At 52.3% G+C, this 18,830-nt stretch overlaps 1 protein-coding gene across 1 annotated transcript; it reads left to right on the top strand.

The window, feature by feature from the left end:
• The first annotated feature begins 1,418 nt into the window (after positions 1–1,418).
• On the top strand, positions 1,419–18,718 carry LOC146893533 (aldehyde dehydrogenase family 3 member B3). The gene is made up of 10 exons (XM_087908236.1): positions 1,419–1,549; positions 10,681–10,843; positions 11,268–11,378; positions 11,563–11,683; positions 11,800–11,885; positions 12,033–12,114; positions 12,377–12,763; positions 13,176–13,342; positions 14,996–15,095; positions 16,320–18,718. The coding sequence occupies exons 1-10, from the start codon at positions 1,479–1,481 to the stop codon at positions 16,502–16,504; spliced, it is 1,473 nt and encodes a 490-aa protein (XP_087764362.1). The 5' UTR covers positions 1,419–1,478; the 3' UTR covers positions 16,505–18,718.
• The last annotated feature ends 112 nt before the right edge of the window (positions 18,719–18,830 follow it).

Below are 18,830 nucleotides of genomic sequence, written 5' to 3'. Positions count from 1 at the left end.
TGTCCTCCTGCCACGCCCCAGGCTCCCAACTCTCTTCCTCTTCACTTCCTCTAGCCTCTAGCCACGCCCGAACCAGACTCTGTGACCTTGGAAGGGGTCACCCACCTGAGCACAGGGAGAAGTGTTAGACCCTAGATGCTCCACCATCCAGGCCCTAGAGGGAACTCTCAGGCACAGCAGGAGATTGGGTTTCTAAGGTTTAGGAGGAAGCAGTGTGCTTCATACACAGCCTGCACCGTCTGTGAATTCCAGGTGTGGTCTCCCAGCACTCAGGAGGCTGGGATGCGGGGATTGCTGAGGGTTTGAGGCCAGTCTGACATATGCAGCGAGTAGAAAGCCTCACCTACACACCTACAAAACAAGTTTGAAGCTAACTTGGGCTACACCATTAAACTGTCTCAGGGCAAACATATGAGCAGATGACAAACGCCCAGAACGCCCAGAACAAACAGAGCAAACACTATGTGGAGGCAGGTGTGGTGACATCCTGTCACAAGATTCTAGCTACTTCAGCCACAGTGGGTGATGTGGGCAGGTGAGCTCCATCACAGCCCTGTGAATAAGACTTGGGTGTGTCTGCGAGTGACCCTCCCTCTCCAGGCCTAAGTGGCACTCACCTGTGATCATAACATTTGGGAGACTGTGGCAGAAGGATTATGAGTGTAGTTTTGAGATAGCCTAGGCTACTTAGTGAGACTGTCTCAAAAATGTAAGAAAGAAAGAGGGAAGAAGAGAAGGAAGACGATCTATTCAGATCAGGCTAGCATCATTGTCTGGCAGAGCTGAGCTGGAGGGCATATTCATGATTTTTTTTAATATTTTTTTAAGTGTTTTTTTTTGAGACAGGGTTTCTCTGTGCAGCCCTGGCTGTCCTGGAACTCCCTCTATAGACCAGGCTGGTCTTGAACTCAGAGCTCCACCTGACCCTGCCTCCCGAGTGCTGGAATTCAAAGTGTACACCACCACCACCCAGCCTAAGATAGATTTTCCTTCCTTCCTTCCTTCTTTCTTTCTTTTTTCTTTCTTTCTTTCTTCCTTTCTTTCTTTCTTTCTTTCTTTCTTTCTTTCTTTCTTTCTCTCTCTTTTGACTTTTCAAGATAGGGTTTTTCTATAGCTTTGGGGCCTGTCCTGGAACTCGCTCTGTAGACCAGGCTGGCCTCAAACTCAGAGATCAGCCTGCCTCCACCTCCCAAGTGCTGGGATTAAAGGCGTGTGTACCACCCTGCCCGGCTTAAAAAAGAATGGGGAGAGAAGCTACTGCTGTAAAATCAGACCATAAGAGAAAGGACTGAGAGGGAGGACATAGCCAGCTGCAGACAGAGGCTCTGCAGCAGGATTGGCAGACCCAGCCCCAAAGGTGGAGCAGGCAGACAGCATGTAGCCACTGAGCAGGCCTTGTCAACAGAGGAGGGGCCAAAGGGAAGCCCCAGCAGCAGTTGGGAGTTCTCTGTGTCCTTGCTACATACCCCGGGTGTCAGATGACAGTTGGTGGGGCGGGCCCACGGATGCTGTTGTGTTTGTTAAACATCTGTCATGCTATGGGGTCCAGGTAAGGGAGTTCCACCCTTTTCTTGGTCTAGTTTGTCTGGTAAGCTCGTGGATTTGTTTTGCCTAACATGATTTTAACATACCAAGCTCCCCAGTCTAAATTTACGCTTTTAAATGTATGAGGCAATACCCTTCCCACTTCCAGTAATAAGTCATTTATTAGATGGTGCAGGCAGCTAATGGTATTTGTGGGTTCACCTCGGTGAGCAATCACGCTCCACCCTTGAAATGGAGTACGAAAGCGTTTGTAGAAATGAGTCTTACAGGCCTCGTGTGGCTGAAAAGCCAGTCTGCACAATATGACCTGGCAGATCAGACTCGGCATAAGGCTGTAGGGGACATTTTCTATTTAAACTATAACAATGGAGAGACCGAGGCACTGGACCTTCTGAGGAAGAGTTGAATCAGTAGCTAAGAAGGGAGTCTGGGATCTGTTACTGGATCTGTAGAAAGGCCACCTGATTGGAACATTTTGTTTGTTTAATCTTTCAAGACAGGGTCTCACGTAGCCCAGGCTGGTCTGGAACTCACTGTGTAGCCAAGGATGACCTTGAATTCCTGCTTCTGCTCTTATCCTCGAAAATGCCGAGATGAGAGGGGTGTGCATATAGACCCGGTTTACGGTGGGGCCTGGTGAAAATGCAGATTCAGGGCCCCTCTCTGGGAATTCCAAGGTACCAGAGGTTAAAGGGTCCCAGAATCAATCCACCGAGTCCTGGATGGGAAGCCAGGGGCCTGGAGGCATGGACACAGCTCTTTTTCTCTCCCCAAGGAGGCTCCCTGACCTGGGCACTAGATTGTCCCCCTTCCCTCCTTGCTCAGACAGGACCATCCCTCTCTCGGGCCTCACACTTCCATGACTCAGTGAAAACACCACTGGATCTGAGTTCAGACTATTTCTTACAGTTCTGGTATCTGGCTGAGCTCTTCCAGATGAGCACCAGCTTCCAGGCAGGTGGACTTCCTCCATTCTTTCCCGTCCTCACCCAGGAGATGGGGACAATGCCAGCAAGCCCTCTAGTGTCTCTTCCTCGTTTTCTCTTCTTTCCTTTCTTTCCTTTTTGTATGTGTGTGTGCATGTGGGTGTATGTGTGTGCATGCATGTGGGTGCACATGTGGGTGTCTGTGCATTGGGTGGGTATGTGCGTGTATGTATGTGCATGTGGGCATGTATGTGTGTGTGCACATGGGCGTGTATGTGGGTGCATATGGGTGTTGTGCACGTGGGTGTGTATGTGAGTGTGTGGGTGTGTATGTGTGTGCATGTGGGAGTGCCGTGGGGGTGCATGTTGGAGTGAATGTGTGTGTGCATGTGGGTGTGCACAGAGGCCAGGGGATAATCTCAGCTGATGCTCCTCAGGAGCTGTCCACCTTATTTTACGAGACAAGGTCTCTCACTGGACTGGAATTCATCAACACTGGCTGGTCATTAAGCACCAAGGATCCTCCTGTCCCTGCCCCACCCACAGCTCTGGGATACAAACACGCAACACCACACCTAGACTTCTCACGCAGATCCTGAGGTGGAACCAGATCCTCCAACTTACAAGCCAGGCGCTTTATCAATGGAGCCGTATCCCAGCCCTTTACCTTCCTTTTCTTACAATGCACCCACCAGATCCTGCCCTGTCTTCATGATCTAACCGAACCGTCCCCTCAAGGGGCTGCCCCCAAATCCTGACACTCTGGGGCTTCAGGCTTTAATACATAAACTTGGGGAAAACATTTAGCTCACAGGCACATGCAGACCTCCCTGGAGTGTCACGCCGACTCGTCAGGCAACAGGCTACATCCACTCGGTGGTTGGTCACTTCCTGTACAAGTCCCCAGAGGAGAACTGACCTGCCCCACCTCCACACCTCACAAGTTCCCACCTCATCCTCATGCTCACCCCCTGCAGCAATGTCCTCTTGAGCTTGTCTTATCAGTGTCTGGGGACACCCCACCTCACCCTGCGTGATACCAGCCGCTGTTTGTGGGAAAATCTTAGAGGTTGTGGTTCCCCACAGGGTGTGAGGTGACCTCCAGGTGACACGGTCTTGATTTCACAACCGGAGGATGCTATGCGCCCAGCTGTCATCCCTGCACATGCAGAGGGCAGTGCAGGAGCCACACCCTGCTGCTTTCCAACTGCATGAACCTGCTGGGTCGGAACATGCCTGCCAGGTGTTCCCCACCCCACCCCGCAACCTGCTCCAAGTGTACCCTCCAGCTCTGGCCTGTTTACCCTCGTTAACTCGGGTGTGTCAGATCTGTCTATTTCAGCCATGCTTGTCTCGCTGTATCCCTGGCTACCCATTCTCTATGCTGCTTCCCCATAGGCTGCCATTTCCCAAGACAGGTTGAAGACCCCACAGCTGGCCTCGGCCCTGAGCCCCTGATTCATACTTCAGGCATCTGCTCTACATCTTGCTGGGCACCACTTGCTGACCACTCTACCCAGACAGGACTCAGGGTCCCCACCTTCCAGGGCACAGAACCTGAGCCCTAAGAAGCAACTTTCAGTCTGTTGCCTCAGTAGAAATCTGGTCAGCCCCCCCCGCCCCCCCATTTCTCTCTCCCACCCCAAACTCTGGCTCCCAATTCACAATAGTCCTTGAAATTCTTCCAGGAAGGGATTCTTTTTCTTTTTAGATAAGGTCATGTGACTAGCCCAGGCTAGCCTTCTACTCACTATCCTCCTGCCTCAGTCTCTGGAGGGCTGGGGTTATAAGTGTGTTTCCCCAGGACGAGACCATCCCGAGGCCACTGAAACTCCAATAGTGACCCTGTTTGAAGTCCCCATGGCCTTGGTTGCGGTCTGTGTCCAGTTCTAACCCCTTACCTAGCAGACAAGATAAGCTGACTGTCCCCTGCCTCTGCCCGAACCCTCTGCTGTGCTTTACTGATGGCCTGGGGCAGCTCTCCTTCTCGGGTTCTCTGCCTCTCTTCCCTGTTAGCCTCTCTGCGTAGGTGTGTAAGGTGCTTATCCAGTCAGTGGACATCTGAGTATGTTTTTTTGAGAACTGTGATCCAATGTTCCCCAGAGGTGACAAAGCAGTGGCATTTGCTCCCCTTGGTAGGTGGATAATAGTTCCTGTAAACAATACCTCAGCCAGGGCTGGAGAGATGGCTCAGAGGTTAAGAGCACTGACTGCTCTTCCAGAGGTTCTGAGTTTAATTCCCAGCCACCACATGGTGGCTCACAGCCATCTATAACGAGATCTGGTGCTCTCTTCTGGCATGCAAGCATACATGGAAGGAATGTTGTGTACATAATAAATAAATAAAATCTTTAAAAAAAAAACAATACCTCAGCTGGGCAGTGATGGTGCATGCCTTTAATCCCAGCGCTTGGAAGCAGAGACAGGTGAATCTCTGTGAGCTCGAGACCAGCCTGGCAGCCTGGTCTACAAGAGCTAGTTCCAGGACAGGGTCCAAAGCTATAGAGAAACCATGTCTCAAAAAAACAAAATAAATGAAAATAAAAATTATATAAAAAAACCAATGCCTTCTAACTCCTGGGGCCTGTTAAGGTGACGCTGTGGAGAAAGGGTCTTTCCAGGTCTGGTGACATTAAGGATCTTGGCCAGAGGGTCAGAGGGTAGGTGACAATTTGAGTCACAGTTGCTCTCGTAAGAGAAAGGCAAGGGTCTGGGATGTCACTCAGGGGTAGAGCACAGCCTGAGCAATGCAGGAGGTTTCTGAGTTCCATCCCAGCACTGGATGGGCAGAAATGGGGGCAGTGATGAGACTGTGAGCCAAGGGTTGCTGGCAGTTACCTGAAGCTAGAAGAGGTAGACTATGGTCTTGAAAGCCTTCTGGGAACTGGGTTCCATTTCATTTCAACTGTTAGCAGCCCTTCTCTCCTTCCTTCTTTCCTTCCTTCTTCCTTCCTTCCTTCCCTTCTTTCCTTTCCTTTCCTTTCCTTTTCCTCTCCCTTTCTCTCTCCCTCTCTCTTTTTCTTTCCCTCTCTCTTTTTCTATCTCCCTTTCTTTCTCTCCCTCTCTCTCTCTTTTAACTTTGGGACAAGGTTTTACTCTGTAGCTCTGGCTAAACTAGAACTCTGTGTGTACACCAGGCTGGCCTCAAACTCATGGCAACCCTACTGCCTCAGCTGCAGGAGATGTGGTGTGAGCCACCATATTCAGCTTGATTGTGCATTTCTGTCTTCCGTGTTGTGAGAGCACACAGCGCTGCTGTCTCACCCACTTGGGGTTCTTTGTCACGCAGCCCCAGGACAGGGCAGGACAGAGCAAGGTCAGGAAGCTCCCTAATGACTATTTCACACTCTGGCCATTGCTGATGGGATCTGGGATATTTGATTCACAGGCTGTGTGGGTTCCTCTCTGGCTTAGTTTTCTTTAAAATGCATCTCTACTGAGTTAGGATTCACACAGCCTGGAGCCTACACACCCTGTAGATTTACAACTGAGCGTGGGAAATCATCTCTTGGACCTACCTGCTGCTCTTAGGCAAGGCCACCCCTGAGATACCATCCTGTGTCCTCTTGGCTCACACTGTGCTCTCTTCCTGGGTCCACACTGGGCATTTAGCTCTGAACTAACAAAGATTCAGGGCCCAGGGGTTGGTAGTGTACTGTGGCTCCCTCTGACCCAGTTCCAACCACAAGGAAAGGATATGACAGACACCTGCTGACCCAGAGATGCGTTTTCTGTAACCCTGACTGGGGGTGTATTGATGTCTGGGTCAGGAAGGGGTGGAAACAGGATCTGGCCACCGGTGAGAGATGGCAGCAGGGCCTGGGCTCAGTATCCTGGGTCTCAGACTCTAGGGGTCCTCGGTGAGTGTGCACAGAAACACTGGGAGCCAGCACTGCCGCCTCAGAAACACTGACTTGTGCCAGAAGCTGTGATCGTGTCTCCTCACTCCCAGCAGAGTCTCTCAAAACAATCACAGTTACACTCAGGGAGGTTAAATAGCCCAATTGGTGCCATACAGAAACTAGAAAATAAGGATCTATGTGACATCCCCCTTGGAAGCTCCTTCTCTCCCTCTCCTGCAGGAGACACCTCGACAGCTGGCAGGGACCCCTCTTCTGCCCCATGTAGTCATTTGGTTATAGGAGAGTGGAAATGAAGGTGCCTTAATTATCCAGGGACAGTTTGGTTGTGTGTGCGTGTGTGTGCATGTGCATGGGGTGTGTGTGTGTGTGCATGTGTGTGCATGTGCATGGTGTGTGTGTGTGTGTGTGTGCGCGCGCGTGTGTGTGTGTGTGTGTATGTGTGTGTGTGTGTGTGAGAGAGGGTGCAGATAATTAACCTTGTGAGGGCTTCCTGGAAGAGGTAGCATTGCTGGTAGAGCTCAGGTGAAGTTTGTCCTGGGACCCTCCCTGCCCCCCGGCGGGGGACTTTTCTCCTTCCAGCTAGCTTCCCACCTGCCTCCCCACCACAACTTGGTGGCTGATAAAGCAGCCTGCACATCCTGTCATTCCAGTTCCCCTCCATGGAGCCAGGGAAACTGAGAGAGGAAGGGCGTCGGGCTTAATAGCAGCTGCCCAACCAGGGTAGATCCCTGTGCTGTCAGGCGTGGGCGCAGGAGTGTGGTCCAGGGGCACTCGGAGGGACAGGCAGAGGAGGGAGCCAGCAGGGAAGAAGAGGAGCTGCATGCCTGGAGCCAGAATGCCCACCAAAGGCCAATATCCAGAACCGGAGCAGGGGTAGGTAAACCTGCTGCAGAGGACCCTAGGGCCATAGACTGGGTCCAGTGGTTGATGGAGATGGAATGCCAGGGTCACAGGAGAGAGGCAGGACAACAAATCCAGGGGTGGCAATGTGATAGGTGGCCCAGGGGGCTCGTGGCAGAGATGTGGCTTTGTTTTTCCTTGCCCCAAGCCTCCCATCCCCGTGATAGACAGGTTCCCCATCTTTCCTGGAAAAGTTCTAGGCTACAAAAGGCAGCTGTGTGGGCAAATGGGGACCTGGTAAGACACTAGAGCTGTGACCAGGTTGTTAGAAAGAAGGGGGCTTCTTGGGAGATGCATCCAGAGCTGAGTTTCTGGTTCCGTGTTTAAAAAGCCGCATTTCCAGAGGGACACAGAGGTACAAGCTGTAATCTCAGCACTCTAGAGACTGAGGCAGGAGGATTCTGAACTCAAAGACTGGGCTGTGTAGTAAAAATTCTGTATGGGGGGGTGCGGGCAGGAGGGAGGGAGCCTGGGATTGTAGATGTGTTTCCCCAGGACCAGCCCATTCAAAGCCACTGAAACTCCAATAGTGACCTTGTTTGAAGTCCCCATGGCCTTGATTGTGGTCTGTGTCCAGTTCTAACCCCCTACCGGCTGACTGTTCCTGCCTCCTGCCTGAACCCTCTGCTGTGCTTTACTGATGGCCTGGGGCAGCTCTCCCTTCTCGGGTTCTCTGCCTCTCTCCCCGCTTGACTGTTAGCCTCCCCTCTGCACGGGCCTGTCAGTAGACAGAGTGCTTGCCTAGTGCACAAGAAGCCCTGGGTTTCAGCCTCTAGCACTGTGTAAACAGATACTAGTTATCTTAGCACTGGGGAGGATGTGGAGGCAGGAGGATGTAGGGTGGGAAGGGGGGATTCAAGGTCATCCTTGGCTGCAGAGCAAGTTTGAAGCCAGCCCAGGCAACATAAGATTCCATCCAAAAAAAAGCTGGGGTGGAGGGTGTTCTTGTGTTTATGAAACCATTGCATTCTTTTACATTTTTGTTTTATTTCTTTTTCGAGATAGGGTTTCTCTGTGTAGCCAGGAAACTGTCCTGGCACTCACTCTGTAGACCAGGCTGGCCTCGAACTCACAGAGATTCACCCGCCTCTGCCTCCCAAGTGCTAAGACTTAAAGGCATGCACCACCACCATCTGGTCCTGAATTACATTCTTATTGTAGAAAATCTTGAAGTTCCAGGAAGGTGCTGATAATAAAAGGCGTACTCCTAGCACTTAGGAGCTGTCTCTAAACACACACACACACACACACACACACACACACACACACACACACACACAGAGGGCTGGGGAGAGGGCACAGTGGGTAAAAGGTTGGCCACCAAGTATGAAGGCAGAACTCTGGCGCACACACACATACACCGCATTGGCACATGACTGTAATGTCGGTGAGAAAAGAGGCCTGTGGGGTCCAAAAAGACCCATTGTTTAGCAAGCACTGTCCACAGGACAAATTAGCTGGCTGCTTGGAGCCTTAGTTTCCCCATCCTTACAATGGAACAACACTGTGTGCCAGCTTCAATATTACTCTTCCTTCCAGCTCCCTTCTGCGTTGTTTTTGATGGTCACAGAATCCGTCACAGCTTCCTGTGCAGCAGGTCCCGCCAGGACAGCTGCTCTGCGCCTCTCATTGCTGACCATCCGCATCGCAAGGCCTTTGTCCCTGCTGCCCCACATCCACAATGTCCAATGTCCCTGCGTCTCCACTGCAGTTAGAGCCAGGGTGGCTCTCGGGCCTGCCTATGGAGGTGTCTGTGGTGTACTGATCCTGTATAATTACAGTCTGGTGCCACATAACTGACACATCAGCCAGTGACAGTCAGATGTACAACAGTAATCCTACGGATTATAGCCAGGCTGAGTGAAGTAGGCTGCCGCACACTAAGGAGCCCTGGGGGCCTCAGCACATCCCAGGCTCAGCCCATGAAGGTAGTAGGAGGCCATGGACAATGTCAGGACGAGGTCAATGTGACCAGAAGCCCACAGAGTCCAGGCAGGGAGCATTGGGGAGGGCTGGTGACATTGACACCCCAGAAGGAATGCTCAGGAAGAGGCCTGAAATGCACTAGGGCCTAGAATCTAAGCCAACTGTGCCAGCCGTGCCGGCCGAGCCAACCAAGCAGACTCCCCAGCCAGGCCCGGTTCCTCCAGGGAGCCCCTGCATGGAAAGGCCCTGGTCCTCTGGAAGGGGGGCTAGGTGGGGGCTTCCTCATGCCTGACTGTGAGGAAGGAGGGTCTGGGTCCCCATGAAGCCCTGGCAGGAGTTGAGCCTGCTCAGGGACAGTCCTCACCAATGTTGGTGTGAGCTATCTCCTGCCAGTCCCAGACAAGGGGAACCTGAATGTGGAGGACTCAGCCAGGAAATCAGCAGCACTGTCCTAGGGAGGAGGGCAAGTCTGCATTCTCCTGTCTCCCCACATTTGTCAGCTGGGACAGTCCCTCAAAGCCTGCAGTGGCTGCTCAACTTACCCCAGGCTCTGTCCTGAGAGTTCTACCTACAGGGGGTGCTGTCCTGAGTGTTCTGTCCACAGGGGGCGCTGTTCTGAGAGTTCTGTCCACAGGGGGCACTGTTCTGAGAGTTCTGTCCACAGGGGGCACTGTCCTGAGAGTTCTGTCCACAGGGGGCACTGTTCTGAGAGTTCTGTCCACAGGGGGTGCTGTCCTGAAAGCTCTGTGCACAGGGGGCGCTGTCCTGAGAGGACATGTGACTGGAGAGGCAAGGGCACCTATGCTGTCCCTATAGGAGCTCTGCTCCTGAGAGTTGTTCACTGTGGGGCGCTGTTCTGACATGAATTCGGTTCACAGGGAGTGATGGTGCCAAGAGCTCTGTTCGAGGAGTGTGCTGGTCTCCAAAGCTACGGAGAAAGCCTGTCTCGGAAAACCAAAAGACAAAACAAAACAAACAAACAAAAAAGAGTGTGTTGGCTTTAGGGGAACCTCCAAAGGCCATGAGCAGGTCCCAGCATGGGCAGATGCTGTTCACACAGATGCAAAGCATTCACCTGAATTCATTCAGGTTATTACAAAAACCAACACACACACACACACATCCACTTATTCAGAAACATGGATGCAGGCACTCATTTACACACTGACACAGCAATATACAAAATGACATTCAGCCTTGTGAGTTGGCTCGTGCCAGCAATTTCAGCTCTGTTAGAAGTAGAAACAGCAGGATCAGGAATTCACAGGTCGCTTTAGGTATAATACTTTGGAGGCTACCATGAATTACATAATACCTTGTCTCAAAAAACCAACCCACAAATGAAGAACAGCAATGACAAAACACTCTGTACCCAGCACTCGGAAGAGCTGAGCACCACTGCAGTGTATGGTGTTGGGCCACAGGATGAGCTTCTGGGGTGGCACAAATCATGGGTAATTGGATTGTGTCTTAAAGATGGAGACAGTCCCAGACACCCAGTTATCTGCCCCATATTGCAGGATGGACCCCTTTGAGGAAAAGCTGCGGAGGCTGAAGGAGGCCTTCAAAACAGGGAAGACAAAGTCGGCCAAGTTCAGGGCTGAGCAGCTACGAAATCTGAGCCGCTTCCTACAGCATAACAGCAAGCAGCTGCGTGATGCCCTGGCTGGGGACCTGGGCAAGGTGTTGTGGGGCTGTGGGGTGGGGCACACAAAGATGCTGATGTGTCTTTCCCAGGCTGGGCTACATCCTTTCTGAGACCTCGAGTCCTTAAGAAGGTCTCATATCTTGTAATGTGACCCAAACTGTATCCTGAACATTCAATCCATGCCTTCTATGCAGAATGCAGCATTAACTCTGGAACACATGGAGCCCCACCCCCCAGCCCCCACCCCAGAGGCCAGCTGGATGCCTGTTGTCAGGTCACAAATAGGGAAACTAAATCACTTTAAGTCACTTGCCTGAAGTTACAGGACCAGGCAGTGGCTCCCATGGGATCACCATGCTCCCCTTACATTGTGTCTATATGCTCAAGGACACTACCTCATGCCCTTTTCAAATGGTAGACCCCCAGCCCAGCCTTGAACCAGACCTCCTAACCCCACAGTCAGCCTTGGAGTCAGACATAAGTGAGATCATCCTGTGCCAGAATGAGGTGGACCTGGCCCTCAAGAACCTGCAGACCTGGATGAAGGACGAGTCTGTGTCCACCAACTTGGTGAGCACCGTTGCCTAGCAAATGGTGGGTGGAGGTGGCAGCACACAGGGCAGCCTGCCCTTCCTGCCCTTGAAACCAAAGTAAGCCAGTCTTTACACTGGGGACCCATCACCCAGGGAGGTGAGGACCCAGGGGAGTGAGAGGCTGTTACTCATTTGGCACTCACTACCACCCTGCATCCTAGCTCACGAAGCTGAGCTCAGCCTTCATCCGGAAGGAGCCCTTTGGCGTGGTGCTCATCATTGCACCCTGGAATTACCCCTTGAACTTGTTGATTGTGCCTCTAGTGGGGGCCATCGCTGCAGGTGAGTGGGGTTTGGGGACCCCCTAGTCTGACAGTCCTTCCTAAAGAGGGCATCCAGAGTTTCCTGGAGGGTGCAGGCACAGGCCTCCCCCTCTACTGCGCCATTGGCTCCTGCAGGGAACTGTGCTGTGCTGAAGCCATCAGAGATAAGCAAGAACACAGAGAAGGTGCTGGCAGAGCTGCTGCCCCAGTATCTGGACCCGGTGGGTATGGCTCTGCCTGCCGGCACCCAGCATTCCCATGTCCCTGTCCTGGCCAGTGGGGAGGTCCCTGCTGTCCTCGGGTCTGCCTCCTGAGCTGTCGTCCTGCTGTCCTCGGGTCTGCCTCCTGAGCTGTCGTCCTGTTTGCAGAGTTGTTTCACTGTGGTGCTGGGTGGGCCCGAGGAGACTGGGCAGCTGCTGAAACACAAGTTTGACTACATCTTCTTCACGGGTGAGGACGCCCTGGCCAGGATCCTGGGGGTGGGATCCTGGCCCCAGAACACAGTGTAGAGAACAAACCAAGAGGTGGAGGTGTCCCTGAGGGTGGCTGTCCAGGACCTCTGAGAATCTTGGAGATTGGATCCTGGGTGGTCAGGTTAGGTGGAATAGCCCAGAACTTGGGCTGAGAAAGGTGTCTGTGGAGAGGGGAGGCCAAAATTCGTGCCTAGACCAGTTGCCCGGGTGAAGATGGTGTCTCTTGACCCTGTCCTCAGGGAGCCCTCGGGTAGGCAAGATGGTGATGACCGCTGCTGCCAAACACCTGACGCCCATCACCCTGGAGCTGGGGGGTAAGAACCCCTGCTATGTGGACGATGACTGCGACCCCCAGACTGTGGCCAACCGCGTGGCCTGGTTCCGCTACTTCAATGCTGGCCAGACCTGTGTGGCCCCCGATTACATCCTGTGTAGCCAGGAGATGCAGGAGCGGCTGGTACCTGCCCTGCAGAATGCCATCACACGTTTCTATGGAGACAACCCCCAGACCTCCCCTAACCTGGGCAGAATCATCAATCAGAAACATTTCAAGCGGCTCCAGGGATTGCTGGGTTGTGGCCGTGTGGTCATTGGTGGCCAGAGCGATGAGGGAGAACGCTACATTGGTGAGTGTCCTGTTTCCTTCAGTGGCACACGGCCCCCTTGGCTGAGACCTCCTGGAGCGGCCCACTCTGGACCTCAAGTCTGATTCTACAACTGAATCCTAGTTTCTGGTGTTAGGAGTCCCCAACACTGTGGTTCTTGGCCTGAGACTCTTCAATGCTAAACTGCTGTCCCATAGCTCAGCTCTGTTGAGTTACAACCCCATTCTAGGTGTCTATAGGGTGGCTTAAATTCCTGACCTATCCTCTATTGTCCCATATTCCATAAGGCCAGTGTCATACACACTAAGCCTGCAGTCCTCTGAGGTCAGACCCTGAGACTCCCCATCTTGGAGCCCAGACTCTGTCCCGTCAGAGTCCCTGTTCCTCAGAGTATCCTTCCTATGGAGAGGCTGTCTACTTCCTGTGTCTGTAGCACCCACAGTGTTAGTGGACGTGCAGGAGACAGAGCCCGTGATGCAGGAGGAGATCTTTGGACCCATCCTGCCTCTGGTGACTGTGAGGAGCCTGGATGATGCCATTGACTTCATCAACAGACGGGAGAAGCCGCTAGCATTATATGCCTATTCCAGCAGCTGCCAGGTGGGTGCAGACGGGAGAAGCCGCTAGCATTGTATGCCTATTCCAGCAGCTGCCAGGGTTTTAAGTAGCTCTGCCTCATACTTACTATCTGGCTGAGATGACTTCAAACTCCTGATTTTTCTGCCTTCACATCCCTAGTTCTGGGATAATGGGGTGATGTGGGATTCTGCTCTGTATTCTTTGAATATCATTGGTTAATAAAGGAGCTGCTTTGGGCCTATAGCAGAGTTATAGGGGAACAGAGCTAGGCAAGGAAAACTAAATAGAATGCTGGAAGAAAGGAAGCAGAGTCAGAGAAAAAGTATGTAGTCCCGCCAGAGACAGACACCAAAACTTTGCCTGTAAGCCACCGCCACGTGGCAATACAGAGATTAATGGAGATAGGTTAAATTAATATGTAAGAGTTAGCCAATAAGAAGCTAGAGCTAATGGGTCAAGCAGTGATTTAATTAATACAGTTTCTATGTGATTATTTCAGGACTAAGCAGTCGGGAACCAATAAGCAGTCACTCCCCAACAATGGGGTACATACCGTACCTGGTTTTAGGTGGTGTTAGGAATCAAACTTAAGGTCTCATACATATTAAGCAGATACTGGCCACGGAGCTCCATCCTCCAGCCCTCAACAACGGACTTGGAAATACACTTTTATTTGAGAATACATTAATGGACAAGCCACAGAGCCAGTAGACTTCCCATGTACCTACCATCCAGTTGACCCATGAAGGGCAGACAGGAACCAGGAGTACCGTGGGCATCGCCATACCTGTCCCTGCATCCATGTCTGTGTTCCTAATCTAGTGCTCTGTGAACTAGGCCACATCTCTACAATGTCCCCGGTTTCTGGGTTTCCTCGCGACTCAATCCAGAGAGATTTCCATAGCGGCAAAGGCTGTCTCTGAGTGCCCAAGAGTTGTGCATGGCTGAGGAGATTAACACTCATTTAGGCAAGGCTCTGTCTGCCAGTGGCTTTGCTGGGAGCTGTCATACCCCTTCCCGAGAGCTTAGGGCAAAGCTCTAAGCCAGCCTGGGTGAGGGGGGCGTGTGGTGCTGCAGGGCAGGAGAGAATGCTGAGCACCAGGCTCTTGAAGATACGCTCTCGACTCTGGGAGAAAGAATTGCTTCCTGAACCATTTATCTGACAGAATCGATGGGTGGGTGTGTGTACATGCATGTACATGTGTACATGTGTATATATGCAATTTTCTTTGTTTTCTGAGGCAGGTGCTTGTAAACCAGACTGGTTTTGTGTTCCTTATGTTTCTGAGAATGACCTCAAACTCCTGGGGCCAATTGCAGGCTGCTAAGCACAAACCTGACCTTAGTGAACCAAATTCTCCCCACACAGCCCCTCACTTCTTTCCTAAAAAACCGTCACTTCAGGACTCAGCAGCTACCTCATGTTCCTCCACTGGGACACCTCTGTGATCACCTGGCACCTCACTGTCCCCACTCTGCCTGCATCTAGCCTCATGCTGCCTCCAGGGATTATGTCCCAACACCTTGCCGGGGCCACATAGAGGCAGCAGACACACCGGGAACATGTACACAGCATAGGAGTCTGTGAGTCTGTCCAGACCCACCTTGGACCTCAGGCCCTTACTGAAACAAATTATAATCATGTGTTTTATAGTTTTCCTCTTTCTCTCCCAGGTGATTAAACAAATCCTGGCCCGGACCAGCAGCGGGAGCTTCTGTGGGAATGACGGCTTCTTGTACTTGACCCTGTCCAGCCTTCCTTTCGGAGGAGTGGGTAGGTGGCAGCAGACCTCTGCCCTCCTGGGCTGATCTGAGGTCGCATCCTCACTCTGCTGCTTGAGCACACTGACTACAGGACGGGCGGCTCATTCTCAGGGTAGCGGACATGAGAGGAAGCCCCCTCCACAGACCGTGTCCATCCAGCCTGCCTCCCATCTCCCTCCTACAGTCTGTGGTGGAACCTACCAGGTGTGCTTGCTCTTGCGTGTGTGGGTGAGGAACTGAGAGGCCATTTGGTAGGTTTAAGAAAACACACCTGAGGCTGCCAGCCATTAAGCACCTTGATGTCATCAAGAAGCACTAGTCCTCAGCCACCCATCCCCCACATGGCCGTGGGTGTTTTTACTCAGCTGTGAGGCTGCACACTTGCCCCTTCAGCCTTCACTTGTCCCTGTAAACCAATCCCTGGGCGCCGCAGATTCCAGGCCACTTGGGCTGTGGAGATGCATGCCCTACAGGCATTTGTGACCTTGGTAACACTTCCCCCTCTGAACCCACTTCATTATTGAAAGGGTGTCCAGTCCTTTAGCCTGCTGACTCTCAGTAGTGTGAGGAGTGACAGATGTGACTCTGGCCTCTCCTGGTCTGTCTAGAGGACCCGCTCACTTCTCTCTCCCTTAGTTCTGCCTGCTGTGGCAGCCACTGAGCTTGGCCCTAACTTGTCACCACCTCTGCGATTCTCTGGGTTATCCGCTAGCCTGAGTCCTTTGGACTCCCCCCTTTTTCATCTGGTAGACCCCACAACCCTCTGAGCTCACTCACTCCAGAAATCACAGTTTCATTCCCTCTGCTTCGCCCAGGCCATTCCCCTGGACTTCCCTAGCTGGGTCCTTGTCCCTTCCTAGACACTGGGAACCAAGGGTCTGAAGACTCACTTACTTCTCACCTCGGAGAAGGACATCACTGTCCTAGAAGAGGAGACTAGGGCAAAGTCACTCACTCAAGGTGGCATAGCTATCCAGGGCAAAGCTGGGACCCACCCCCACTCCCACCCTGGCAACCTGGCCTCAGGATAAAATCCACTGGCCATTGTCTGCTTGTCCTGCACCAGCAGCTGGTAAGCTGGTGCCAGGAAGGCTCAGGGCTCAGCCTTTCACTCACAGTGCCCAAGGGACAAACAGGGAAACAGAGGCTCAGATAGACCCTGTCAGAGTAAGGTCTGTGATGCCCCTTCAGTTGGCTGCCGACGGTTTGACCTTTTGTTTCATGATGCCCACAGGATCGAGCGGGATGGGCAGGTACCACGGCAAGTTTTCCTTCGACACCTTCTCCCACCAGCGGGCCTGTCTGCTGTGCAGCCCTGGGATGGAAAAGCTTAATGACCTCCGATACCCTCCTTACAGTTCCTGTAATGAGCAGTTGATGAGACGGGCCATGGGCTCCCAGAACTGCACCCTCCTATGAACGCCACCCTTCTTCCTCCCTCCTGCTGCCCAGACCCTGCCCTACCTGAGCTTTCAGCTGCACTCACATCCCCAGTGGCTCAGAAAGGCAGGTGCCTGGCCCAGCCTGTGCACACCCCACTTCTAGAACTTTTCCTGAACAAACATGCAGCAAGGCAAGACCTGCAGGTGGCTGGTCCAGTCCCTTCCCAGAGCACAGCCCCCTCGACAGCCTCCTGACCTTCTCCTTAGGCTGGCCTGCTGACAGAGAAACCCCCTCCCCAAGGTTGAGCAGATCTGGTGACCGAGGAGGACTTCCTTTGTCAGATCCTAGACAGGGTCCCAAAAGACAGAGCAGTGGCTCCCAGCTCCATCCACACCCGGAGGGTGGCTTTGTCCCACCCTGAAGTGACATGATCTTGAACACGGATCAGATTAAGTGGTGCAATCTGCCTGAAGGGAGTTCATTAGTTACTTTTCTGTTGCTTTGATTCAATGACCTGACAGGCAAGTTCAAGGGGGAAAGAATCTCTTGTAGCTCATGGTCAGAGGGTTCACTCTATAGCAATTTCTGATGGAATTAAGGATCTGGCAGGAGGGTCATCCACACAGTGCTAATTTCAGGTGCCTTGTAAGAGAGAAGCGGGGCAGCAGGGTGGAGGTGGGGTAATTCAATAGAGTATTTGCCAAGATTGTGGGAGGCCAGCGTTGCTGAAAGAGGAAGGTGTGTAGGGGTGATGTGTTCCCAGACAAGACAGAGAGAATGCATTAGATATGTCTCAAGACAAAGGTTATGTAAAGATAGGAGACTGACGTGGTGTGGCTACAAACCAGGCCTTCTTGGCAGTCACCTGAAGCTGGAAGAGGCAAGAGGACCCTCCCCGACAGGCTTTTAGGAACCAGGGCCTCAGCATTTTCTTTCTTTTCTAAGATAGGGTCTCAGTATACAGTCCTGACTGTCCTGGAATTTATGGCTATCTTCCTGCCTCAGCTGAAGCTACAGGTGTGAGCCACCGTATTCAGCTTGATTGTGCATTTCTGTCTTCAGTGTTGTGAGAGCACACAGCGCTGCTGTCTCATCCATTTGGGGTCCTTTGTCACAGCAGCCCCAGGACAGGACAGAGCAGGGTCAGGAATCTCCCTAATGACTATTTCACACTCTGGCCATTGCTGATGGGATCTGGGATATTTGATTCACAGGCTGTGTGGGTTCCTCTCTGGCTTAGTTTTCTTTAAAATGCTTCTCTACTGAGTTAGGATTCATACAGCCTGGAGCCTACACACCCTGTAGATTTACAACTGAGCGTGGGAAATCATCTCTTGGACTCACCTGCTGCTCTTAGGCAAGGCCACCCATGAGACACCATCCTGTGTCCCCTTGTCTCACACTGTGTTCTCTTCCTGGGTCCACACTGGGCATTTAGCTCTGAACTAACAAAGATTCAGGGCCCAGGGGTTGGTAGTGTACTGTGGCTCCCTCTGACCCAGTTCCAACCACAAGGAAAGGATATGACAGACACCTGCTGACCCAGAGACGCATTTTCTGTAACCCTGACTGGGGGTGTATTAATGTCTGGGTCAGGGAGGGGTGAAAACAGTGCCTTTGGTCACCGGTGAGAGATGGCAGCAGGGCTCAGTCTCCTGGGTCTCAGACTCTAGGGGTCCTCAGTGAGTGTGCACAGAAACACTGGGAGCCAGCACTGCCGCCTCAGAAACACTGACTTGTGCCAGAAGCTGTGAGCGTGTCTCCTCACTCCCAGCAGAGTCTCTCAAAAATCATGCTAGTAAGGGACTAGAGAGATGGTTCAGCCGTTTCCAGCACTGGCTGCTCTTCCAGAAGACCTGGGTCTAGTTCCTAGCTCTCAGCTGGCATCTCCATTTCTGTAACTCCAATTCCAGGGTATCTGATGCCGTCTTCTGGCCTTTACGGGCACCAGGAATGCGATATGGTACACATAAATACATGCAGGCAAAACACCCATACACACACACAAAAATGAACATATGTTTGTTTGTTTAAAATTATGACATTAGGCTCAGAGAGAGTAAGCAACTTGACTGGGATCACACAGCGAATAGGAAAGAAAGATGTGAGTGACATTTGCCCATTGGAGCAACTCCTCTGCCTTCAGAGTCTCCCCTACGACTGTCAGTCTCCTTCTATCCTCTGTCCCCTGTGTGTCATTTGGTCACAGGAGAGTGGAAATAAAAGTGTCACAATGTCTCTTCTAGACAGGGACACCCTGGTTTTGCCTGTGTGTGCGGATGGGGATGACTTAGCCCACGGAGACTTCCTGGAGAAGGTGGCATTGCTGCCAGGGACCTGATGTGGTTTGTCTTCACTCCCA

Source organism: Myodes glareolus, chromosome 7 (assembly GCF_982192425.1).
Source record: "Myodes glareolus chromosome 7, mMyoGla1.1, whole genome shotgun sequence".
Classification (NCBI taxonomy): domain Eukaryota; kingdom Metazoa; phylum Chordata; class Mammalia; order Rodentia; family Cricetidae; genus Myodes; species Myodes glareolus.
The sequence above is the reverse complement of the archived record's forward strand: the minus strand, read 5'-3'. Positions and strand labels throughout refer to the sequence as shown.

Coding starts and splice junctions, on each gene's coding strand:
- LOC146893533 (XM_087908236.1), top strand. CDS start 1,479: ATGACAGTTGGTGGGGCGGGCCCACGGATGCTGTTGTGTTTGTTAAAC. Junction 11,684..11,799: donor AGTGGGGGCCATCGCTGCAG/GTGAGTGGGGTT, acceptor TGGCTCCTGCAG/GGAACTGTGCTGTGCTGAAG. Junction 15,096..16,319: donor CCTTCCTTTCGGAGGAGTGG/GTAGGTGGCAGC, acceptor TGATGCCCACAG/GATCGAGCGGGATGGGCAGG.